Raw genomic sequence first — 26,263 nt, 5'->3', positions numbered from 1 at the left:
TTGCCTGGGATTCCTCAAGCCCTCTAGCAGCCCTCTCACCCCCACTCCCAGAATCCTCTCTGATGAGGAGTTCCTACAGCACCTTGGACTTACTGTCACTACTGAACTTAGCACAGGATCTAGAAACAGATTCCTCTCCCTCCAACCATGTAGGCTGACAATTAGTCTTTAATTTTGGTATCCACAGTGGCAGCCCAGTACCAGCCTAGGACTAAAATGCTTAACATTTAAATTGCTTTGCTCAGGGGCCGGCCCGGGGCTCACTCGGGAGAGTGCGATGCTGATAACACCAAGGCCATGGGTTCGGATCCTATATAGGGATGGCCGGTTTGCTCACTGGGTGAGCGTGGTGTTGACAACACCAAGTCAAGGATTAAGATCCCCTTACTGGTCATCTTTTGAGAAAAAAATAAAAATAAAAATAAAAAATAAATTGCTGTGCTCATTCTTCTATTTTGCTAGTTCCAATACTTAGTTTCATTTTCATTTATTGTTTGGAATGTTCATTATTGAGTTGAAAAGTGCTGGTGATACTACATCAGAACCTGAGCATCCTAAGTTTTGAACTACAACTCTCTCTGTAATCCAAAATTGATCCCATAAATCTCAGAGCTGACTATAAATCCAAATTGAATTTCAAAATAAAAAAAATTAATCATCTACCACTGGTGTTTTCCTTTCGAAAAGGAAAAAAGCTGAAGGCAAAGTTTATAGGCTCTTCCAGAACACAGAAATAGGGGCTGGCCTGTTGGCTCAGCACGAGACATACTATTTTAAAAAAAAGGAAAGGAGAAAGGAAAGACGGAAGGGAGGGAACTTGGACACAATATCGATATTAAAAATACAATTTGGCTTTAGATTATGAATGTTGTTATTTTGGGGATTCAATTGTATTGCCCAAAGTTGACACACACTCATCTTTTTTTTTTTTGGTCCTTTTTGAGACCGGCCGCACCACGCTCAGCCAGTGAGCGCACCGGTCATCCCTATATAGGATCCGAACCTGTGGCGGGAGTGCTGCTGCGCTCCCAGCGCCACACTGTCCCGAGTGCGCCACAGGCTCGGCCCAACACACACTCATCTTTAAGTTAGTAGAAACTTTTAGAGTATCCCAGCAATGGATGTACCTAAGGGAAACAGGTACTTGTCCTTTATAGTAACAGTGGGTGGGACCAAATAAATGCATCCCTTGCCTGTATAGTTACATCCAATACATCCCTATATAGTATGTACAGCTTTTTGAATCAAATATTGAGTATTCAGCTAATGACCAAAAAATATTAACAGCCTACACAATCACAAATATCCCCTCCCCTTATATTAAGCATTCGGCCAAAAGTCTTTCTAAGGCAGCATGTAAAGGTGATGACAAAAAGGGCACACTGGGAAAAGGGAAGAAATAATGACATTTACTCATAAAAATACTTCATTTATATCTTGAGAATTACATATATTTAATACTATTTATAAATTGATATATTTTATTCCCATCCATCACGATTTTTTTTTTTTTTTTTTTAAAGATGACCAGTAAGGGGATCTTAACCCTTGGCTTGGTGTCGTCAGCACCACACTCGCCAGTGAGCAAACCAGCCATCCCTATATAGGATCCAAACCTGTGGCCTTGGTGTTATCAGCACCACACTCTCCCGAGTGAGCCACCAGTGAGCAAACCAGCCATCCCTATATAGGATCCAAACCTGTGGCCTTGGTGTTATCAGCACCGCACTCTCCCGAGTGAGCCACCGATCCAAACCTGTGGCCTTGGTGTTATCAGCACCACACTCTCCCGAGTGAGCCACCAGGCCGGCCCATCCATCACGATTTTTAAGTATCATCTAAGACTAAAACAGGTGTCTTTTTTCCTTTTAGATAAATTTAGAACCACAGAAGATTCCTTTCCTATAAATGAATGTATCGATCCAATGAAGTATGTATAATGAATACTGAAATATATGGCAACTTCTTGAAGGGCAAATTTACTAAATTTATTAAATTCTTTTCTAAATTCTCTATTGCTAATGAAAGGTGCTGCCTATATAACAGGCCGCACGTTGTCTGACACAGGTCAGTCTAACACTGCTCCAAGCAATCTTCGTATCTCATTTCCAAAGAACAGAAAACTGTAGGAGTTTGCATAGTAAATACCCCAGTGAGACGTTGGTCCTACACTCAAGAAATTCTCTACAAAAGCCACATGGCCTAAGCTCTCATCCCATACCACAAGAGCATACAAAATCCATGACGAAGCTCTGCTGGAAAAAACATCAAAAACTAGAAATAATGGCTCCTTTCACCAGCTTAGAAGTAAAAATAAATCTTACTTGATTAAAACTCTGTTTAAAATAGATTGTCTTGTCAGACCTCCTCTATCAATAGTCAAATTATTAGAGTTGTAATGTCATGTGGAAAAAGTATAGACCACAGAGAAGTTTAAACTATACTTTCAATCCTAGGATAAACCAAGCAGTTAAATAACTTCAAAATGTACAAAACAGACATTCTCAAGGTATCAAGGCTTCTACAAAGTACCTTTCGAATGATCCACAAGCCCTGTATATTAAACAGCCACACAGGTGAGAACCTCATTCAGGTTTCCAACAAAAACTGTTACTCAGCAAAAGCTACAATTCCCTGTGGCAGCTTGTCAGGCAGTCAGTGGGTCTTAAATTACTCTGGATTCCTCTGCAATCGCTGTCATGGTTACGAGCCTCTCACATTCTACTTGGCTGAGATCCTAGGTCCAAAGAAGTGAGAGTCAACAGTCGCTTACTCAACAGCGCATTGTGTCGCTTCAGGTGTACTATTATGTCTCCTTGCTTTTCAACAATTTCTTCTAGGCTTGAAATAGTCCTGCAAATAATCAAAATATAAACAGGTTACACATATTCACCAATTCTCACTGGTCTTTTTGCAAAGGAGTCCCTACCAGTTTTCTGTACAGCATCTTGTATTAGTTACATTTTCTTAGATGGTATAACCCAGGGCAATATTCCAAAATGAGATTCTTTCACAAATCATTTTAGTGACTTCCACTCTGGAAATAAATCTATTTTGTTTCAATTTGAAATTTTAAAAACTTTCACAATTCTCAGCCTTAAAAAAAGGCCATTATTGCTTTATTTAAGAAGCATCCTGGCCAGTTAGCATAGTTGATTAGAGTGTGGTGTTATAACATACCAGGGTTAAGGGCTCAGATTCCCACACTGGCCAGCTGCCAAAAAAAAGAAGACGTATCCTAACTTGTTAGACTACGATAATTGAATCTAAGTGATCAAGGTAAATGGCATTTGAAGAGACAAAGACAAAATTTGTACAAAAATCAAGTGATGATGTAACATTAAAATAGACAACTTTGACCATAAGAAACATTTCAAAAAAAGTATGGCACTTTTTTTGCATTTGACACAAATAAAAATAGTATAGAAGAGTATAAAATAAAAAACAAGTCTTACTTCTTCCTACACCACTACCCCAGCTCACTTCAGTCTCAAGCTCACAAATAATAGCTATAAAGTATTTTTAATTTCCTTCCACTAACTTAAGATATTAGTACTAGGAATAATGATAATAATTATAAAGATGTCAAAAATGTACCAGATGAATTTTAACATTGTGACTAAAAATTGCCCACTCAAGAAATAAAGTATTAATGGATGTGTTTTACTCATATATTCTATATGTGTTAATATGGAAACATTGTAAGGGAAGGTAAGTGAAATACTGCAGAATACATGCATAGAATGGTCCCACGTGAACAAAAAAAGACGTATGCATATAAATAATGATAAATAATTATGCTTATAAATAATGTGGTTACAGGCACAGGGGATGGACAAAGACTGTCCAAATTCCAATCCTGACGTCTCCACTCAGGCTGTGTGACCTTAATAAGTTACCTAAACTCTCTGGTCTTCAGATGTTGATATAACAGCAACAAACGTTTAGCACTTAATAAGTGTAAAGCACTTGAGGATCCCCTACCACTCTTGTTCCTGAGCTAGGCTACTCACTGAAAAAATACTGTTTGTATGAAGTTTTTGGGTTATCTTGATGAAACAGGACGGGTGTGCTATGAGCAGAGTCGACGTTTCTATGAGCAGACACTGACATTAATTAACATCCCTTTTCTCCAGCCCTATGTCTCACTCCCAAGGGCATTCTGTTTATTTGAGTTCCAAGTCCCTCCAGGATCCCACAAGGAAGAATGGCAACCTCCCTGGCTTTATTTCTCACATGTCCTCTGAACGTGGCCTGCTCTGCACTGCGTATCATTTACTGCTCCTCTGTCTGCATTACTTAGCATGTACATTTTTAGAAGTCACTCATCCGCTGATGGCCCCTTTCTCTTCCAGCTCCTCTGTCAGTATGGGTAGTATGGCCTTTTTTATTCCTTCTCTATCATTTTGGAAGGGTCTGGGGAGGGTGACAGATAAACATGTGTGGATTGATCCACCTTCATTAACTGGAAGTTGATTCTAATTTTCAAACTAAGATGCATTTTCAAAGAGGCATTTTATGCAAATTTTAAAATTAAAGGAAGAAGAGAAACTGAATGTTATTGCTCCAAAGTTAACCCCATGAGGTGAAGAGAATACATTATACACTGTCCATTAAGTCACAAGAGTACAATTATAGGTAAACTGTTCAGTGCTCAGTGCTCACTAGGAACGATATGAAATATGAAAGGGGTCAAGGTCAAGAACAGTCTTTGCATTTAATAAGTCCCAAAGTTCAAGAATTGACACTAAAATTATTTCTCTATTTAGGATAAAATGAGGAAACAGAGTAAACAAAATAAGGTAGATCATGATGGGTGAAAACTGACAGAAAGAATGTATTTCCTAGGGGAAAAAATCCATTTAACTAAGTATACCTCCAGTTTTCTGAGTTCTGTACATGTTGAGAATTCAAGAGAGTATAACCCATCCTCAAGAAACTGATGGTATGGGATTCGGGAACTGTCAAGATATCATCACAGCACACTTGGGGACAGATGAAGATCCCTGGACTTGTCTCATGAAGTAGTCACATCCCACACTACATGAAGAACAACAGGCTTCCTCGCAGGTAACGCTTCACAGAGCTGCTTTCTCCTCTGCTGCCACTTTAAACCTCTGCCTAGCAACAGTTAAATGTCATGAGAGCTAATTCAAAAATGACACTCATGACTAAAGGCTAATAAATTGAACTATGTTATTTCAACAAGTATTTTTAAAAGTGTCTCTTTTCTTCATCTATAAAGTTTCCTTTTTGTTTTCACTAGTATATCAGTATTAGCACTGAGTAAATTTTTTTTTTAATAAAGAGTCTTGAATATTCAGCTATTTGCTTCCAGGCAATCCACCCCCTGCCTCTATCTCAGCTTCTCTGCCCACGCTTCATATACAAATCCCATGTTGCTCCATATTTATGTAGTGATACAATAAAATAAAAATACGATAGGAGTTTCGGTAATTTTCTTAAGTTTTATTTTTAATTATTTTTTTATTATTGGTTATGAATATTCATAAGATACAAAGCTGATTGTCACCACGCGTAGCACTGAGTAAATTTCTCAAGTCCCTAAAGAACACACTTGCTTTATATGCTGACTTTAATCTCATGTCAACTGGTATCCAGTTCACGTGAAGCTAAGGAATGAACTGTATTCCAGAAAGGGACTAAAGGGGGAAATGGGAGTGGGGAGACCAGTAAGGAGACTCTTGTACCTCCAGGTAAGAGACGTTAGTGACAGTGGAGGTGCAGAGCAGTGGCTGGATTCGCGATATATTATGGGGACAGACCCAGCAGAATTTGCTGATGGATTACCTGGGTGGGTGGGGTGAAGGAAGCAGGAGTCAAGGACGACACTGGTCTTCTGGCCTGAGCAGCCTGTGGAATGGTGATGCCTCTCACTAAGACAGGGACAGACTGGGGCAGGGAGAAGGCTCTGGGTAGGACATGTTAAGGTTGAGATGCCTATTTTAGATATCCAAAGGGAGATGCTGATGGCTAATGAGACAATCAGATATACAAATCTCAACCCCAGAGAAAATTCATATCTGAAGATACAGGTTTGGGAGTCGTCAGTATACTTATGGGACCTATTTATTTATAATCACTTAATTCTCATAGTTAAAAAGAGTTAAGTATTCCTAACTACAAGGTTCACGATTAAAAACAATAGTCCCCTGCCTCACTCACCACCAGTCACCACCTCTGAGTTTCATGTCCCAGAGGTACCACTTTCAACTCTTTGTAACTGTTTCTTCTGTATGTGTCTCCATATTTCTAAATGACAGGATTCTATTTCTCAATGTTTCAACTTTAGCTACTATCTACAGACTTCCTATATAAGACATGAGGGTTTAGCTCTTTATTTTCCCCTGTTCTATATGCACTTACTCCTGTCTTCTTTCTTACATTCTCTCAATCTAGTAAATAACACTCAGAATCCACATCACCGTATCTACAGACTTCCTATATAAGACATGAGGGTTTAGCTCTTTATTTTCCCCTGTTCTATATACACTTACTCCTGTCTTCTTTCTTACATTCTCTCAATCTAGTAAATAACATTCAGAATCCACATCACCACTATCTGAATATTATCCACAGTTAAGCCATGTAAGGCTCTATCTACTATTATATTTCCTTCCATGTATAACTTTCTGCTTTGCCTGGGATTAATAATTGCCTCTTTTGGGGCTGGCTGGTTAGCTCAGTTGGTTAGGACTGCTGTTATAACACCAAGATCAAGGGTTTGGATCCCCATACTGGCCAGTTTTCCCCACAAAAATTGCATCTTTCTTTTTTTATGTAGTTTTTGTTTGTTCGTCTGTTTGTTCATGGCAACTGGCTGGTACAAGGACTGACCCCTGGACCTTGGTGTTGTCAACACCACGCTCTAACCAACTGAGCTAGCCGGCCAGCTCCTGCTTATATAGTTTTTTTGAAAACCATTTTAGCCCCACGTTCTCCAACAGATATGGATATTTTAAGCCACAGAAGTCACCTAAGGAGGGATGTGATAGAAACAGGGATAGGGCAGGGAAAGGGCAGGCCCTTTGGTGCACTGGTATTGGAAGTTCGGTCAGAGAAGAAAGAGCCATCGAAGGAGAAATCAGGACACTGCAGCACTTGAGAAGCCTACAAAAGCATTTCAAGAAGGAGGGAGTATCCAATAATGTAAAAAGTTCTGCAACTTTGACTAGGTTGACTAAGTGGTCAATCTTACTTTTGCATCAAATATATGAACTATTTAGTAAATTTATGTATAACTTTTTAGACTTGTTTTCACCGTAGGTGAAAGGAAGTAAACAAATCAACATTATTATAAAGACACAAATGCACAGTCATAAACTCCAAGCATTAGAATGGTTTCCAGATTTCTAGGGGAAAAATTTTTAATTCTTTTATTCCCCACCCAAACCTTACCTGAATCCAGTCTCTGAAGTAATATTGCTGGGGTAAGCATAGATTTTTTCTTCTTCAAGTACATCAGGCTGTGGTTTGGCTTTATTAAATTTCTGGATTTTCACTAAAATAGTAAATTCATTATTAGATCTAATTCTGAAAAAATGTCTATTTTCATTTATTCAAATTGTTCTAATTAACTATTCTTTTCAAATAAGGTAGTATGTATAAAATAGCTTCATAAAATAAACAAACAGGTTTGTTTATTAATGCACTCAAACATTAGGGCTGGCTAGTTAGCTCAGTTGGTTAGAATGTGGTGCTGATAACACCAAGGTCCAGGGTCTGATCCCTGTACCGGCAAAAAAACCCAGAAACAAGTTAGAATGTGGTGCTGATAACACCAAGGTCCAGGGTCTGATCCCTGTACCGGCAAAAAAAACCCAGAAACAAACAAAAAAAAAACCCAAAAAAGAGAAAACCAACCAAAAAACTGTACTCATAGTTCTCAAAGCTTCCTATGTGCCAGGCCTATACTAAACACTGGAAATTTAGGGATTATCATTAGTATTGATAATAACATCCTCATTAGTATAGTGGTGGTCAAAAAAATAGCTGACATTTAATGTGCATTTACAACACACGAGGCACAGTTTAGCTGTTTAACTGGAAGACCTTATTCAGTTCTCATAACCATCCCATGAGGCGGGTGCTCCCAACACTCCATAAATGAGTAAGGTGAAGCCAGAGAAGTTAGGCCACTGGCCAGGCTTCTCGTCCAGGAACCGTAACTTCAAAGCCTCACTGTTGACACTACTCTAAAGAGCTACTGGTCCAGGGAAGAATAAGACAATAAGCCCACATGTTAGGACAGCGTGAGTAATACCTTAAATAAAAGCTTGCACAGGGAGCAGTGACAGCTGTGGGAAAGCTGTCCCTAACTCAGCAGGAGGTTTCAGAAAGGAGGCAGAAGGTGGAGCTTGACCCCAGCCTTGAGGGAAACACAGGAATGAATCATGCAGATTAGGAGAGTGAAGGTGTTTCAGGTGTGGGAAGAGCCTGAACAAATGCCACGGCTTTGAGAAGGTACGTGTATGGACAGGGGTGAGGCTGGAAAGGTGGGCAGGGAACGCATTTGTGTGTCTGCTGCGTCACGTAAGACATGTAGATTTTACCCTGAGAGCAACCGGCCATCATTGAAAGGCTCTCCCCATCACCCCTGAAGAGCAGACCAGGGAGGGTCTGTTCATGGAAAGCTTTTTATGGCACACTAAGATTTAAATTTTCTTCCTTGGGCCATTAGAAACCAGGGCAGGAGAGCTGTTAATGATCAGTTACCTATGAACAAAATCCCGTTGGCAGAAGTAAGGATTATGAATTAGAGGACGGAAGGAGGGAGACCTGTAATGTGTTTACTGGGGGAAGGTTTAAGAAGAGGGAAAAAGATGTTCAGTTCAATTTTGATCTTATTGGTGCCTGTGGGACATCAGATGGAAATTTCACGAAGCAGATGAATATATATGGGTTTGGGTAACTCTGTTCATTCGGGGGCTGCCCACTAGTGTATAGACAGTAACTAAATATGTAGAGTGAAAAAGGCTGAGGGCTGGTGACAGAACACTGAAACCCACCAATATTAAAGAGGTAGGAAAAACCTGCTAAAGGGAACGGGAATGAACATTCAGAGGGGGAGGAGGAGAAGCAGGAAAGAGCAGCCAGTGTTAACTACCAGAGGGTGGAGACATGGAAAGGATCCAGCAAATTTGGCAATTTGGAGGCCACTGATGAACTTGGCAGTTTTGGGGGATAAGGGTTATTATACACTGAATTATGTTCCCCCCAAGTTCATATATTAAAGCCCTAACCCCTAATGTAACTATTTTTGGAGATGGGGCCTTTAAAGGGAAAATTAAGGTTAAATGAGGCCATAAAGATGGCGCCATAATTCAATAGGACAGGTGTCCTTGTAAGAAGAGACACAGGCAGGCACCGGACAGAGAAAAGGCCACGTGGGGACACAGTGAGAAGGTGGCCATCTGCAAACCAATGAGAGGCCTCAGAAGAAACCAAGTCCGCTGACACCTTGGTCACGGACTTCCAGTATCCAGAACTGTGTGTGAGAAAGTAAATTTCTATTGTTTAAGCCACCCGGTCTGTGATGTTGTGTGATGGCAGTCCTAGCACACTAAGACAAGTAGGTAGGCAGCTGCTGCAAAGAGGTAAAGATAAACAGACATAATAAAGTCTGTTGTTCCTAACTTCTCGGGTCTGACAACACAGACGGAGCGATCTGCACCTCTGGATAACAGCTACTGTATCGGGGCTCTGCCCCAACCGAATAATGATTCTGGGACCTGGTTGGAATGAGCGGTCTCCACCTGAGATGATTCCAAGAGGAGGAACAGCAGGGTGTGAACCAGGTCTCAATGAAGACAGTGACTGTCACCCCACATAAGTGGAACTCCAAATGAATCAGAATATTTAGCATGTGGTTTAGGGGAGGGGAGGCAGGTTAGGCCCAGGCACAATTTTTTAAAAAAATCACATGATTCCTTTCTTATAACAACTTTATTGAGCTATAATTTACTTATCATGCGATTCACCCATTTAAAGTGCACACAGTTCGGGCCGGCCCGTGGCTCACTCGGGAGAGTGCGGTGCTGATAACACCAAGGCCCCGGGTTCGGATCCCATATAGGGATGGCCGGTTTGCTCACTGGCTGAGCGTGGTGCTGACAACACCAAGTCAAGGGTTAAGATCCCCTTACCGGTCATCTTTTTTTTAAAAAAAAAAAAAAGAAAAGAAAAAATTTTTAGGCAGCTGCTGCAAAGAGGTAAAGATAAACAGACATAATAAAGTCTGTTGTTCCTAACTTCTCGGGTCTGACAACACAGACGGAACGATCTGCACCTCTGGATAACAGCTACTGTATCGGGGCTCTGCCCCAACCGAATAATGATTCTGGGACCTGGTTGGAATGAGCGGTCTCCACCTGAGATGATTCCAAGAGGAGGAGCAGCAGGGTGTGAACCAGGTCTCAGTGAAGACAGTGACTGTCACCCCACATAAGTGGAACTCCAAATGAATCAGAATATTTAGCATGTGGTTTAGGGGAGGGGAGGCAGGGTAGGCCCAGGCACAATTTTTTAAAAAAATCACATGATTCCTTTCTTATAACAACTTTATTGAGCTATAATTTACTTATCATGCGATTCACCCATTTAAAGTGCACACAGTTCGGGCCGGCCCGTGGCTCACTCGGGAGAGTGCGGTGCTGATAACACCAAGGCCCTGGGTTCGGATCCTATATAGGGATGGCCGGTTTGCTCACTGGCTGAGCGTGGTGCTGCAACACCAAGTCAAGGGTTAAGATCCCCTTACCGGTCATCTTTAAAAAAATAAAAAATAATAAAAAAATAAAGTGCACACAGTTCAAGGCTGGCCAGTGAGATCAGTTGGTTAGAGCGCAGAGCAGATGACACCAAAGTCAGGGTTTGGATCCCTATGCCAGCCAGCCACCAAAGGGAGGAAAAAAAAAAGCACAATTCAATGGTTTCGGTACATTCAAAGAGTTGTACAACCATCTCTACAATCAATTTTAGAACACTTTCTTCACCCCAAAGAGAAACTGTACCCATTAGCAGTCACTCCTCATTTGTCCCCTCCCCCCAGCCCTAGGCAACCACTGATCTATTTCTGTCTCTGTAGATGTGTCTGCTCTGGGCGTTTCCTATACACAGAATCATATAATATGTGGTCTTCTGTGACGGGCTTCTTTGCCTTAGCACAACTTTTCAAGGTTCATCCACACTGTAGCACATATCACTACATTCATTCATTCCATGTATTCATTCCTTTTTGTGGCAGAAGAGTATTCCACTGTATGGACATAAAACATTTTGTTTATCTATTCCCCAGTTTATGCCAACAACATTTGGGTTGTGTTCACTTTTTGGCTATTATGAATAATGCTGCTTTGAACATTCATGTACATGTTTTGTGTAATATGTGTTTCCAGCTCTCTTGGATAAACGAGTACCTAGGAGTGCAACTGCTGAGACATAGGGTAACCCTATGTTTAACCTTTTGAGGAATTGCCAGATTCCACACATGATTCTGATGTGCACTCTCAGCTGAGAACTGGGTTGAAGAAGCTAAAGTGAAGAGGTTAAAGAGTAAAGTGAAAAGGCTGGGAGATTTGCAGAGGGTTCATCAGAAAGGAGGGGAAGGAAAGAGGTAGACAGTACGATGTCAAAAGAATGAAGAGAGGAAATGGAACTAGAAGCCCTTGACTTTTACCTAGTGGCCGAGAAAGAAATGAGAAGCATCTCAGGGCTTCAAATGGACCCGAGCACAAAACAGGAGGTGCTACAGTGCCAGGCTGGAAAAGGCTGAGACGGAGCCCTGAGGCTCCACCACCAGCAGGTCTGGGAGAACACTCAGCAAAGGAGGATACACTGGGGCAGCCAGAGAAACAGGAAAGCAAGAACCCAGAGCCAGGGAAGAACGCACTTCCAGGAGGCAGTGATCACCCACGTCAAATGTCGCTGGAAGATCCACTATGATGCTGGTGAATCTGACACCAGTTGTTTATGTCCATATTTACCTCCCTAAAATGGTGCCTTCCACATAATTTCTAAATAAACTAAGAAAATTAAAACATGTTCATCTCTTAGACACAGAAGTTTCTTCAGTTAAGGAACAGGGGATAACAGTTATACAATTATCAAAAGTAAAAGTTAAAAGGCAGAAATAAAAAAACGTACCCATAATCTAACATAAAAATGTCCATCTTTCAGACTCATCTTTTCAGCTTTTAAAATCAATTAAACTGGATGTACACATGGAACAAAAATCTTCCACTCAACCTCTCCATCCTAAGCCATGGCCAGCATGCATGATAAAACATCGCAAAACTGAAAAGCCAGGCGGGCTTGCTCACCATTTATGTTTTCTTGCATCCTGTACTGAAGCTTTTACAACTTCAGGGCTGCTAGAAGGTTGATAACTGTGGAATGTATTGATTCTTTTACTTACTTTTGAATGAATGGAAAGCTAATTGATGGATCTTGGACGTGACCAGCACTATTGTTTACACAATAAGCACAAAATAGCCGCCAGCCTTGTCTTCCACTCCAGCACCAAACCCCTCCCCTCTTCCCTTTATGAGAAGCCTCCTGAGTTCTGCTTCTGCAGGGCAAAGATCTCAGCCTTGGTTGCACAGCTTCAGCATTAGCATAATGCCCCTCCTTGATAGTATCAGCCAGCCCTTGACGCCTTATATGAGCTCTACCACACCCACACCTGGTGCTGTCCCCCATTTTGAGCACAGCCAGATCTTCTTTTCCTTTAATAAAGCTTGGTTGGCACCCGGCAACTCAGCTCAGTTTCTTTCACTAATCAAATTTAGTATTTTGACATTGTTTTAAATCTTATTTTCCTAGTTTTCCCCTGTGGAGGCAGTCAGGCAAACTAATACTGAATGAAAGGAGTCCGCTTTGGTTTCTACAGATTAAGTACTTAAAATGCAAATAAATTAGTCAGGTTTAGGCAAGAATTAATATATTAAAGAACCATATCCTAAAGAGTTTCTACTAACATTACCAAACTAGCTATCATTAAAAAAAATTATTAGTATAGAGAAAGACGAAAAATGCATATACATCAGGGAACCAACCTTAAATGTTCTGTGACATACTGAACAGAAGCAACATTTGTCCCTGGAAGCTACTCTCTCATTTTTCTCCTGTCAGAGTCTATAGTACCTTCAAAGGAACACTATAATTTAAAAAGTAAGCCTATTACCGAGGAGGTGGAAGAAAGCTAGTCATACTTAAACATTCTAAAGAAACTCAGTATTTGTAGAAACCCTGCACTAAGTAAATTTATAATAATTATAAACCTTTCCTATGTAAATCATCTACTTATTTTGCAAGTCTGAGTTACAAATTACTAGGTGTTCTTAAAGTAGAAGGATATCAATTTGAGATTTTTTTTTTTGGTGGCTGGCCAGTGTGGGGATCTGCACCCATGACCTTGGGGCTATAAGGCTGCGCTCTAACTGAGCTAACTGTGAGCCCCTTCAATTTGAGATTTCAAAAAACAATTTTGGGGGCTGGCTGGTTAGCTCAGCTGGTTATAGTGTGGTGTTGATAACACCAAGGTCCAGGGTTCGATCTGTGTACCAGCCGCCTACCCAAATAAATATATACATAAATAAAAAGACAATTTTTAATGGTATACTTTATTCAAATAGAACCTTTAAAAATTAATACACTTCTAAGTCTTTTACTGAGACTATAGACTAAAGCAATCTTTTTATTTTAGGAAGACAATGGATTAAACAAATGCTACATAATCAAGGAAAGTTTCTGGTTTTATTCAAGTTTAGGTGTCATGTGACTAATATATTGTGTCCAACTGTAAAAATTAGTTCCTCTCAGGACTTTTGGAACATTGGCTTTCTCTGCCTCTTTTTAAATGGTCTCAGGTTTTTGCTTTTTTGTTTTTAACTATTACCTATCTTGTTTATAGTATAATTAATTAATTTATTTTTATTTTTTCTTTTTATTTTTTTCTTTTTGTCTTTTTCCGTGTCCGGCAATGGATCGCAACCCTCAGTGTCGCCCCCGTACCAGACCGGGACCAGCAACGGGATCACAGCCCTCGGTGTTGCTCCCGCGCCTCGCTCAGCCAGTGAGCGGGAACCGGTCTGTATGTGGGATCCGAACCCTCGCGGGAGCGCCGCCGCGCCTCCCAAGCGGCGCACTACAGGAGTATAGTATACTATAGGGCCGGCCCTATAGTATAATTAATTTAAAATGCTACAGCAAATCATTTAAAATTAGTAGAGTAAATCCTAGAGGAATAATCTTGGACTACATTTTTTGTTTGATTGTTTGTTTTATTTTTGGTGGCATGGCCAGTGAGGGGACGGAACCCCTGACCTTGGTGTTATCTGCACTGTGCTTTAACCAACTATAAACCAGCCGGCCCTTGGACTACATATAATAGTATTCATTCCCCTTAATTCCATGATGACATTCACATGATCTTTGGAATACAGTTGTCACCTCCTTCTATAACACAAAGCATTACGTAGGTAATGCTTTTTAAAAAGTATCCACATGAGGCCTGGCCAGCTGGCTCAGTTGGTTAGAGCATGGAGTTGAAACACCAAGGTCAAAGGGTTAGGATCCCTGTACAGGCCAGCCACCAAAAAAAAAAAAAAATATCCACATGATAGTTTACTGAAGGCTAGAACCCACTACAATACATTATAAAAGATGTGCAGACACTATAAAGTACCATGGTAATTGAATTCTATACTCGAATCCAAATTATAACCCCAATTTATAGCACTGAATAGATATGATATGTCACAGAACGGAACTGATCTCAACCAACAAGATAATTCAATATTCATTTCTGATACATGGATCACTTTACTGAAGTACTGAGCCATTTCCTAGATACTGAAAAATTAACCTTACTTTAAAATTAAAGTCTCAAGAAAACAAAACAAAACAAAACTGAATTTCGTCCGGCTGGTTAGCTCACGTGGTTAGAGTGTGGTGCTGATAATACCAACATCAAGGGTTCAGATCCCTGTACTCTCCAGCCACCAAAAAAAAAAAGAAAAAGAAAAAAGGGGCCGGCCCGGTGGCGCACTGCTCCAGTGCGCCGCTTGAGAGTGCGGTGGCGCTCCCGCCGAGGGTTCGGATCCCACATACAGACCGGTTCCCGCTCACTGGCTGAGCGAGGTGCAGGCGCGACACCGAGGGTTGCGATCCCGTTGCCGGTCCTGGTCCGGTACGGGCGCGACACTGAGGGTTGCGATCCGTTGCCGGACACGAAAAAAGACAAAAAGGAAAAAAAAAAAAAAAAGAAACTAAAATTAAAGTCATTCTGTTCTGTAAAGTTAGTTGGGTGGTATGCATCTTTTAAAAAAGTGAGATGCAAATATAATCCTATACCTATGTTGGATGTTTGTTGACAAATACAGAGAAACTTACAAGGTGACTAAGATTGTGACATCATTCACATGTACAAACTAGTTGTTCCATTCACGTTATACATACCCTCCTCCTGGCCTCAAGGAGACACACAGAAAATTAGTAAAATGCAACACAACCTGAGACCCACATGACTTCTTCCTTGAAAACCAGAGAAATTATTTCTTTCAAAATGGTTATACCATTTATTGTCACAAAACAACTTTCAGCTTAACTCCATTAAGTTAGCTGCTGTCATGGACAGATTTTACTGCCTATATTGCAGCAAAAATAAAACCTAGATTTCTCCAGGGCTTGAATTTTTTCTGTTAAAGTATCCTTCCATACTATTTTTCATCTTACCATATCAGAAGTCTACTTAATTTTACCACTGAGTGTTTTCAGAGACAGACAGACCGACAAACCCTCAGACAGCTCTAAACTTAGAAAGAAGTGGATTCCTAAATGGTTTACCTCAAAGCAAGTTTGGGCTAAATACAGTTTTGTATCTATATTTTAGCTACTTATTTACTTATTTTGTATTTTGTATTTTAAATGCCAAACTTACGTTTCAGTTGCCTTTGGGGATGCAAAAGTTTTCTTTTTTTTTCTTTTTGTCTTTTGTCTTTTTCCGTGTCCGGCAACGGATCGCAACCCTCAGTGTTGCCCCCGTACCGGACCGGGGACCGGCAACGGGATTGCAACCCTCGGTGCTGCTCCCGCGCCTCGCTCAGCCAGTGAGCGGAACCGGTCTGTATGTGGGATCCGAACCCTCGGGCAGGAGCGCCGCCGCGCTTCCCAAGCGGCGCACTTATCCAGTGCGCCACGGGGCCGGCCCCGAAAGTTTTCTTTTTTATAATGATAAGGCTTTACTTTAGTTGACACAAATTTATTGATGGCACACTCTTAGAAAAGTGACTCAATGGCCGGCGGGTTAGTTCAGCTGGTTAGTGTGCAGTGTTAATAACAACACCAAGGTCAAGGGTTTGGATCCTCAGACCAACCAGCCCCCCCCCCCCCCCCAAAAGTGACTCACTGCTGGTGGTGTATCTTCCTGGTGGTTTGGAATCAGAGAAGTCTAGGTGTGGTCAGCAATGAGAGTTACAGGTGCTAAGTAGGTTCTCAGTCACATAGGTAAACGTCCTCATCGCTAAGATAACGGGCCATGCTTCAAACTGGCAGAAAAGGAAGCAGCCAACGGTCTTTATAAGAACAGCCTAGTTGTAACTCTCACCTGTGTAAATGAGCAGGCATGTCAGGGAACAGATCAGCTCCAGGGCCAGGATGGCCAGAATGAGGTCCAGGTACAATCTGCCGGGCTCAGGAAAGGAGTGCTGCACGCACAGCAGGAGAAGCAACACTGTGTTGCCTGAGAGGAGAAACGTAAAGCAGGGTGTAAGACAACCACGGGTCTGCTCTTCCTCTGGTTCCTGCCACCGGGCTCCTAAGACGCTCCCAATCTCCCGAGTCATAAGAGTGATCGGAGCAGCTTTCCTTGTGTAGGGGGGGAAAGGTGTGCACTTCCCCACCCTTCGTAAGGGTCGCTCCTACAACAAAAGACAAGTTAACAAGAAAAAGCATATCAATGGGCTGGCCCGTGGCTCACTCGGGAGAGTGCGGTGCTGATAACACCAAGGCCGCAGGTTCGGATCCCATATAGGGATGGCTGGTTAGCTCACTGGGTGAGCGTGGTGCTGACAACACCAAGTCAAGGGTTAAGATCCCCTTACCGGTCATCTTTTAAAAAAAAAAGAAAAAGCATATCAAACGTACTTAATTTAAAGTTGTACATGACCTGGAGCCTTCAGAATGAATACCCAAAGGCTTAGGGGAAACTGTTTTATGCTTAGGTTGCATGAAGAATGGACAACTGTGCAGAAATGTGACTGGACAAAAGGACATGAGGATACTTCCAAAAGTTCGAGGAAAGATTCGTATCATCGTTTCATTCTATTAAAACAGAGCAGGCCTTATTCTTTCACTAGAACGAAACAGAGTGAACCATTCCAATTCTTGCACCAACTTTTGGACTTTCAAGTCATTTGTTAGTGCCAGAGGGCAAGTCATCTGTTAGTGCGGGAGGGCAAGCCACGCCTGGTCTGTAGGTAACACTATTCTTCCACACACCTTTCGAAGTACCCTTGTATGATCTAATAGTGGAGTGAGCAGGACTGAAGATATGTTGGGAACTAAAACCACACGGGCTGTAGGCAAGTTTTTAAAAGTTTTTTCCTGGTATGTATTTCTGAGTTCCCTCTTTCCCATGGTTACTTTTATTTGAACCTCGGTTATGGGGCAGATGACATTATTTACATGAATGTAAAGTTGTTCTCCAGTCAGCCTGGAGCTGCAGACTTGCACGTACCACCCAAGGGGAACCAGGCTGCACGGATTCCACCCCTCCAGCAGGACCATGAGATAACAACAAAGACGGGAGCAGAAACCGATAGGGTCTTGCAGAAACTTTGCACCTGAGATCTCGCATGAAGCCCTGGCTGCTCACGTGCCCCTCCCTCCTGCTTTTCAGTTCCCGTGTTCCAGCCCCTCTTCTAAAGCCCCTCAGTAGATCTGATCTTTCAGGTGGCTTTCGCTTGGTCATTCTCCTTCAGGTTTACTGGAGAGATGCGTTAGTCTAACATCCCTCCTCAGCGCACAGTATTCCTGCATAACAGCTGACTTCCATTTTCACCAACGCTCAGGTTTACTGGAGAGATGGGTTAGTTTAACATCCCTCCTCAGCGCACAGTATTCCTGCATAACAGCTGACTTCCATTTTCACCAACGCTGACTTTTGAGTGGGATGCTTTTCAAAAACGGGGACAGGCAGCCAGACCTGTATTCCTGGTATCAAACTTGGGGGAGCCTCAGCCAGGAGCTGAGTGGCCCCTGTAACAACAGTAGTAGGCTGATGGGGGTGCAATCCAGCCAGGCCTATCGCTCAGATTCTTCTGTCCTCTCTGTGTGGCGTTCCTTGCCCACCCCCAGGGAGGTGCCTCCTGGAATGAAGGTCTTCAAGGGAGAAAGGAGAAGGGAGAGAGTGACTTTTCTAGGTTTTCATGGCTTGCTTTTGGGGAAAGGAGTTCTAGTTTCTATGACCAGTCTTGGGAACGAGGAATTCTGGCTTCTATGACTGTCTCGTGGGAGAGAGAGAGAGAGGTAGGAGACAGGAGAGCAGGAGGTCAGAGAGACCTTGTTTGTAAGGCCTTCCCATTTCCTTTAGTTCAACGTTTGCAACATAACAAAGTGCCGTTCGGAGATAACCTGTTCTGAGACAACAGTTCGGAGATAACCTGTTCTGAGACAACAGTTATAATATTTGGTTTTTGTACAGAGCTCCAAAGACTCTTGGAATTTCCTAAGTGATACAAGTGTCTTTTGTGATTCATAACAAGCCTTAGCACCACACTAGAGTTTATGCTGATGAGGTGACTCAGGGTGGAGATACTCCATAGCCTCAGGATGGGGCTGGTCACCAGAAAGACCCAGTGATTAAAGAATTGAAACTTTCAGCCCCACCCACCAACCTCAGGGAAGGTGGGTGGGAGGCTGGGAATTAAAGTTGTATAAAACTCTTGAACGGGGGCCTGCCCATGGCTCACTTGGGAGAGCCTGGTGCTGATAACACCAAATCAAGGGCTAAGATCCCCTTATAGGTCATCTTTTATTATTAAAAAAAAACACTCTTGAACGGTGAGATCTGATGAACTTTCAATGGCTCCCCCAGCCTAAACCTTTCGGCATCTCTCCTGATCTGGCCCTGGCTGATCCCTTCAGCTTCATCCGTCAGGGGCTAGGCCCCTCCCAGCTCACTCCAGCTTGTCTGCTACCTGTTTACTCTCTCAGGGCTCAACAGAAACTTCCTACATGACAATACATGGCCAGTTTTGGGTTTCATAACCATTAAAAGACATAGCCTAAATAGACATGGCCTAAATGTTTCTTGTTTTATTCCATGTGCCATTTATAAAAGATTCTAAAAGTGAATAAAATACATGCTATTCATTAAAAAACACTTGGAAGAAACAAAGCTGGGGAGACAGTATAATGACCAGACACACGAGCTTTGAGAGCCGCGAGGGCTGGGCACCAATGTAGGATCTGCCGCCTCTTGGGAACAAATCCTTAATCTCACCCAGAGCCCCAAACTCCTCCACTATAAAACTGGGGAAATAATACTGATAACACAGGGTCACTGTAGGAAGAAACGAACAATGCCCGAGTAGATATTCAATAAGTGGTAAATGTCATTATAATTATTACCATAGCAATAATTCTGGTATAACGGAAGATATCATGATTCCAGGAACATGCCAGCAGCCCCTCCCCTAAGCAACTCCACTGCAGACTTATAGTCAGATGCTTTGCTATCCATAGCAAGATAGCTGGTCCCTCTGCCTCACTGCGCCAAGAGCACCAGGCCCAGATTTCAGTGAGGACGCCAGCAGCACTTCTACAAGGCATGTGGGGCCCATGACAGCTGAGGCTACGCAGAAAGCAATCCTGGTCCCTCTGCCTCACTGCGCCAAGAGCACCAGGCCCAGATTTCAGTGAGGATGCCAGCAGCACTTCTACAAGGCATGTGGGGCCCATGACAGCTGAGGCTACGCAGAAAGCAATCACTGCACTCTCAGGTCCTACAATTCTGACTGGAACAATTCTTACTTACTTATAAGTAAGTTTTCCTTCCAGAATTTACCCTCCAGAGGAGTTCCCTCAAACTGTACTTTTGCACGTCCTTAATCTCTGGGTTCACTCTCCCAGGCCTCAGAGAGGAACACTTCTTGTCTGGACCCGTCTGACAGAATGAAAATTACTGTTTTTCAGTAAAGGGACAAGTTTTCATTTCAATGGGAAAAAATATATATATGTGCAACTTGCTATTTAACTAACAGTACTTAATAGAATTCAAAAATGTATTTGGATCTAAGGAAGGAAAATAGACAAATTAGGTAAATATTTTCGACTTACTTAGGAGGAAAGTAATGCCCCTTCTCCCATCTCCACCCAAAAATAAATTCCTCCTCTAAAAATAATAAAAAGTATCAGGATGAAGTTAATCAATATCAACAGTACTATCACATGTGAAAGAAGAATGGTTACACTCTTCTAATTAGCTGAAAGTTTCTATATCCCCATAGATATTTATTTTTTTCCAAATAAGAAAAAAAATACTTAAAATAGAAACGAGATAAATACCTGCCCTGATCCCTCTGATTTCCTGAGACCTACGTGAACAACATAAAATTGATGACATCTGTGATTAAACTAAAGGTCCAATTGTTTAGAAACAGATCATGATTAAGGGTCACATGATTAAAAAGAATCTGTCTTTTTTTGGTTTTGGTGGCTGGCCAGTACAGGGATCAAACACTGGATTAAAAAGAACTTGAGGGCCGGCCCGGTGGCGCACTGGATGGGTGAGCTGCTTGGGAAGTGCGGCGGCGCTCCCGCCCGAGGGTTCGGATCCCACATGCAGACCGGTTCCCGCTCGCTGGCTGAGCGAGGCGCGGGGGCAACACCGAGGGTTGCAGTCCAGTTGCCGGTCCCCGGTCCGGTGCGGGGGCAGCACTGAGGGTTGCGATCCGTTGCCGGACACGGAAAAAGACAAGACAAAAAAAAAAAAAAGAACTTAAAGAACTTGAAAGGCAGGGGCTGGCCTGTCACTCAGTTAGAGTGTGCTGAGAACACTAAGGTCCGGGGTTCAACCCCTGCACCAGCTCCCTCCCCCACCAAAAAAAAAAAAAAAAAAAATTGAAAGGCAGATTTCAGAAAGGTAAAAGGTCAAACAATCTCTTTGTGGGACTCAAAAATACTGTTTCCAGACCATCACTTGAGAAACTGTCTTTTTTTTTCTTTATTTTTTTCTTCAAACTGGTGATATCTGCTCCAGAGCGAAACTAAGTACTATTTTGGTCACAGACCATAAAAAAAAAAAATAAATAAATAAAAAAAAATAAGCTTCTGCTTTTATCTTTGTGTGATAGTGACATCTTCTGGCCAAAAAAGAGTGCTACACATCAACAACTGAATATATAAACACGAACTTCCTCCTCAAAAGAGGTAGGGAGCAGTAAATGTTGCCCCCTCAAGATCATCTGTCTGTATAAACTGCTTCTCTCTCTGCCATACCATGACCCTTCAGTTTCCACTGAGAACTTCTCTGAAGAATGAATTTACCGCTTGCCCTTTAAGAAAATGCACTATGATTTGATCCCTATACCAGCCAGCTGCCAAGAAAAAAAAAGGAAAAGCACTAAGTGAATAGACAAGAAAAATAAAAATAAGAAATTCTGTAGAGTTGTGTTTCTAGGGAAAAAATTAATTTCTAATGTGGATTCAAAATTTTAAAAGATTTATTCTAGACTCAAATTGAATAAGAGGTTTTTTTTTAAAGGTAGAAACTTTAACATTAAATTATTCAATATACCTAAGTTATTTAGTTACCTATTGAAGTTCAATTTCATTCCATTAAGCCTCTGCAACAACAACAAAAAGGAGGCACTCCTGCATTCTAAGTCCTGTATGGACCTTCTGGATCTTGCCTTCACAAGTTAGGACAGGTGTGTTTTTCAAGTTATGCACTTTGTATAATGCATCTTATTACATCACAGTCCCTCTTTACTACACACTTACCATCACTACCCTACTACAGGAAAAGTACTGAGCTTCATTTTTAAAAAAATAATAATCCCTCTTCTTATCCTCAGAAATAGTAAATAGCAACAGCATTTCCATCTCCTTAATACCAAAAAGGGGGAAAATTCTACATTTCACACAGGGATACATAAACACCATTTTCATAACAAATACAGATTTCAAATGAAAATTAAGGCTCTATATATTATAAGAAAAGCTTCAAGACATTGAGGTGATCTGAGTTTTAGTGGCCACAGCACACATCACTCTCATAAAAATGAGATAATATATTTGATTATAAAATCAAACCTCACATTTTCTGTTTGCTGTCATTTTTGCCATTCAAGCAAGCCACAGACAAGCTGAGAGATAAGGGGCTTACCAGTGGAGTGTATCGTTAGTGGAAGTCTTTTAAGGTGCCTTGTCGATCGGTAGATCAGGTTATAGCCTCGGTTTCTTACTTTGCTGTGGTGATACTGAATGTAGCGTTCAAGAAGTAAATGCAGAATCCACAAAATAACTTTTCCAAGGATTATGACCGTCTGAACTTTCAGTGGGTTGGTGTAGTTTCCTGGGCACTTGTCCTCATTCGGATCAGGGTAAGAACAAAGCACACCTGTTAAAAATGCTAAAACAACAAACACAACCTGGTGGAAAGAAAAGCAGGATTAATGTTCAATATTAGAAATTAGGAAATAATAATCACCATTCCAGCACATATTCTCATACCTATGACTTTCACTATCCTATTTTCATAAATGAGTTTTAAAACATTTTTAACTTATTTTTACAAAATTTTTAAACAAGTTATAAAAATTTGCAGAAAACTTGGGAAAAAATCACAGATAAGTAAAAATCACCCCAAATCCCATCTAACAGATGACCACTAATGTTTAATAATTTCCTGCCCACCTCTCCTTTATGAAAGTTAAAAAAGGTTAATTTAACACCTCAAAACTAATAAAAATCATGGTTTTAAAAAGTTTATTTTAGGAGAACAGGAATAACTATCTAATTAGATTGATAAAATTTAAATGATGGTGCCAGAATGTGGGCAAACAGGCATTCCCATAGATTGCTGACTGGACTGGGAATTGCTTTTTGGGAATAATTTGGAAATATATGAACCAGACATCCTACTTTAAGGATTCTAATCCTCAGAAGTACAAGTATTAGTACCTAGAAGTGCTAGGTACTAATACTTACTTAAGTATTTTCCATATTCACAAAAAATTAAAAATTGCCCAAATATTGTATGTGTCTATCCATTGTAGAATGTCTGAATAAATTAAGACACATCCACCCGCATTATAGAATATTATGCAGCTACAAAAGAATAAAATAAATCTCTGTATTGGTTTGAACAGATGTCCATGATACATTAAAATTAAAAGAAATAAGTTGTAGAGCATTGTTTCTCAAAGTGTGATTCCAGACTAGCAGCATCAGCATCACCTGAGCATCTGTTAGAAATGCAAATTCTTAGGGCCAGCCCATGGCTCACTTGGGAGAGTGCAGTGTTGTTAACACCAAGGCCATGGGATCAGATCCCATATAGGGATGGCCGGTTAGCTCACTTGGGACAGTGTGGTGCTGACAACACCAAGTCAAGGGTTAAGATCCCCTTACCAGTCATCTTTAAAATAAAAAAAAAAATTAGGACATTTTAAATGTTAGATACAGCCCAATTGCCCTCTGAAGAGCTTATCTATTTTTTAAGAGCATCACCTCCAGATGGATCCTTTTCTCCCGGCCAACTTACATGTATAAACAAGAGAAGATTTGCTATGATGACCGTAGGAAGAGGATGGAATCTAGGTCGAAAATGAGCTTGTAACGAGTGATGTGGGAGAAGGTGGGCATCCAGAAGCGGGTCGTCTTCAATGCTCTGGCTGATATCTAAGGAACTCTGGGGCACACAAAAACAGAAGCAAGCTGTAATCCCCACTTTCTGGATTATGTTTCCAAGACAAATCTACTAAACTATGAAGCTTTTAAAACAATTATACAAGTTAGAGGCAAGAACACATTCTCTACTTAAGGCCATTTTTTAAAATTACCCTCCTCTAGATAACTACTGTATATAACTTGGGTGAAAACAACAATATTAAAATGGCTAGGGGAAACCTTAACTCATTTCTTTCTACATTTCACAAAAAAAATAATAAAAGGTACTTCAAGACATTCATGAAAAAATTTGTATTATCTTTTAATTCTATTTTTCCACAAACTTTTTTTTTTTTTTTTTAAAGATGACCGGTAAGGGGGTCTTAACCCTTGACTTGGTGTTGTCAGCACCACACTGTCCCAAGTGAGCTAACCGGCCATCCCTATATAGGATCCGACCCCGGGGCCTTGGTGTTATCACCACCACACTCTTCCGAGTGAGCCACGGGCCGGCCCTCCACAAACTTTTTTTTTTTTTTTAAAAATGACCGGTAAGGGGGCCTTAACCCTTGACTTGGTGTTGTCAGCACCACACTGTCCCAAGTGAGCTAACCGGCCATCCCTATATAGGATCCGAACCCGGGGCCTTGGTGTTATCAGCACCACACTCTTCCGAGTGAGCCACGGGCCGGCCCTCCACAAACTTTTTTTTAAACACTCTTGTACAAGAATACACAATAGAATACCATGCATGGAATACTTTAGGGAAGCATATAATAAATCAGCAAACGAAAAGCACAGATGATGTAACAAATTTTAGTGAGCTAATTGCATAGAATGAGATGGAAATGAAGATTTCATGGGGAAAAGGGAAGCCTAAGAATAGGATTTTGATACAGACAATAAGGGCTCTTTATTGTGGAAGAGCATAGAGAGTGGGACAAGTGGTGTAAGGAATAGCTGCTGGGTGCTAAGACTGCAAAGATAAATATGGTAATCTGGGTCATGAGCCGCATCTGGGCTGGGCTCCTCAATTTCCAATCTCAGGCATTCGACGCTGCTCTGCAACTTTTTATTCAAAGCCATAGACAGGTTCCTGCTCATGGAAGAATTCTGGTTATTTCTGTTCTCAACACCCCTCTGCCTCAAGCTCTGTTAGCAGATGTCTACGCCTGGACAGCTCTGCTCTTAGCTGGTGTCTGTGCATCCTTCTGTGCCCAAATGGGGCAATTCCCACCAGGGGGCCCTCCTGGACACCCCAGATCTGGATCAAGCCAGCCCTCCACGTCTTTCAAAGCCTTTGTGCTCACTTCTGGTTCTTTTTCTTTTTTCTTATGGTGAAAAAAGTTGTATATTTGGAATTAACCATCTGGACTTAGTTTAGATGATCCCAATTTTGTTGTCATAGTCAGGAGCCAGTCGAACATATGCCATCTTCTCTCCATCAGGGCTGATTGGGGTGTTGACCTCGGCCACACCAGTGTCCCAGAGCTTCTTCACAGCTTGTTGGATCTGGTGCTTATTGGCCTTGACATCCACAATGCACACAAGTGTGTTGTTGTCTTCTGTCTTCTTCATGGCAGATGCAGTGGTCGGGGGGACCTTGATGATGGCACAGTGGTCAAGCTTGTTTCACCTGGGGGTGCTCTTCCCAGGATATTTGGGTCCCCTCCAGAGCCGCAGTGTCTTGGGCCGCCAGAAGGTGGGTGATGTGTGGATCTTTTTTTGTGGCTCTGGATGCCTTTCAGCACTGCCTTCTTGGTCTTCAAGCTTTTGCTTTGGCTTTGGCAGGGGCAGGAGCTTCCTCCTTTGCCTTAGGCACCATCTTGTGAAAGGGCTGTGCTCACCTCTTCTATCATACTGACCTGTGATGGGCTTTTTTTTTTTTTTTTTTAAAGATGACCGGTAAGGGGATCTTAACCCTTGACTTGGTGTTGTCAGCACCACGCTCGCACAAGAGAGCTAACCGGCCATCCGTATATGGGATCTGAACCCATGGCCTTGGTGTCATCAGCACCGCACTCTCCCGAGTGAGCCACGGGCCGGTCCCTTGTGAGGGGCTTCTGACTCCCTCTTCCCCACTAGACCTCATTGGACCCACTGACTCCCCTCTTACTTGTCTTTGTAATCCTAGCACCCAACACTGTCTCATGGTTGTCACTCGATGAACACCTGATGGATGAGTGAATGAATGAATGTCCCCAAACTGTCTTTGCAGTGTTCCCTAACTCAACTATGGGCATCATCAAAGACCTGGGCTAATCAGGAAAGATTACGAGGACACACAGGGGGAACCAACTCTGAGCAGAGGCAGTGAGAGCTGTGGTTAAGGGCAGGCTCCTCAGGC

The 26,263-nt window shown here is 41.8% G+C and overlaps 1 protein-coding gene and 1 pseudogene across 1 annotated transcript; both read right to left on the bottom strand.

Moving 5' to 3' along the window:
• Positions 1-1,966: 1,966 nt before the first annotated feature.
• Positions 1,967-25,002, bottom strand: TMEM192 (transmembrane protein 192). The gene is made up of 6 exons (XM_008591181.1): positions 24,814-25,002; positions 23,792-23,980; positions 22,412-22,676; positions 16,628-16,762; positions 7,420-7,522; positions 1,967-2,853 (listed from the first exon to the last, which is right to left on the bottom strand). The coding sequence occupies exons 1-6, from the start codon at positions 25,000-25,002 to the stop codon at positions 2,715-2,717; spliced, it is 1,020 nt and encodes a 339-aa protein (XP_008589403.1). The 3' UTR covers positions 1,967-2,714.
• A 294-nt stretch (positions 25,003-25,296) lies between these two features.
• LOC103606609 lies at positions 25,297-25,741 on the bottom strand (annotated as a pseudogene).
• Between the last annotated feature and the right edge of the window lie 522 nt (positions 25,742-26,263).

The sequence above is a fragment of the Galeopterus variegatus genome, unplaced genomic scaffold (genome assembly GCF_000696425.1).
Source record: "Galeopterus variegatus unplaced genomic scaffold, G_variegatus-3.0.2 Scaffold6730, whole genome shotgun sequence".
Classification (NCBI taxonomy): Eukaryota; Metazoa; Chordata; class Mammalia; order Dermoptera; family Cynocephalidae; genus Galeopterus; species Galeopterus variegatus.
The sequence above is the reverse complement of the archived record's forward strand: the minus strand, read 5'-3'. Positions and strand labels throughout refer to the sequence as shown.

Coding starts and splice junctions, on each gene's coding strand:
- TMEM192 (XM_008591181.1), bottom strand. CDS start 25,002: ATGGCTTTGAATAAAAAGTTGCAGAGCAGCGTCGAATGCCTGAGATTG. Junction 22,677..23,791: donor ATCTTCTCTTGTTTATACAT/GTAAGTTGGCCG, acceptor TCTTTCCACCAG/GTTGTGTTTGTTGTTTTAGC. Junction 16,763..22,411: donor ACTAACGATACACTCCACTG/GTAAGCCCCTTA, acceptor TTCTCCTCTCAG/GCAACACAGTGTTGCTTCTC.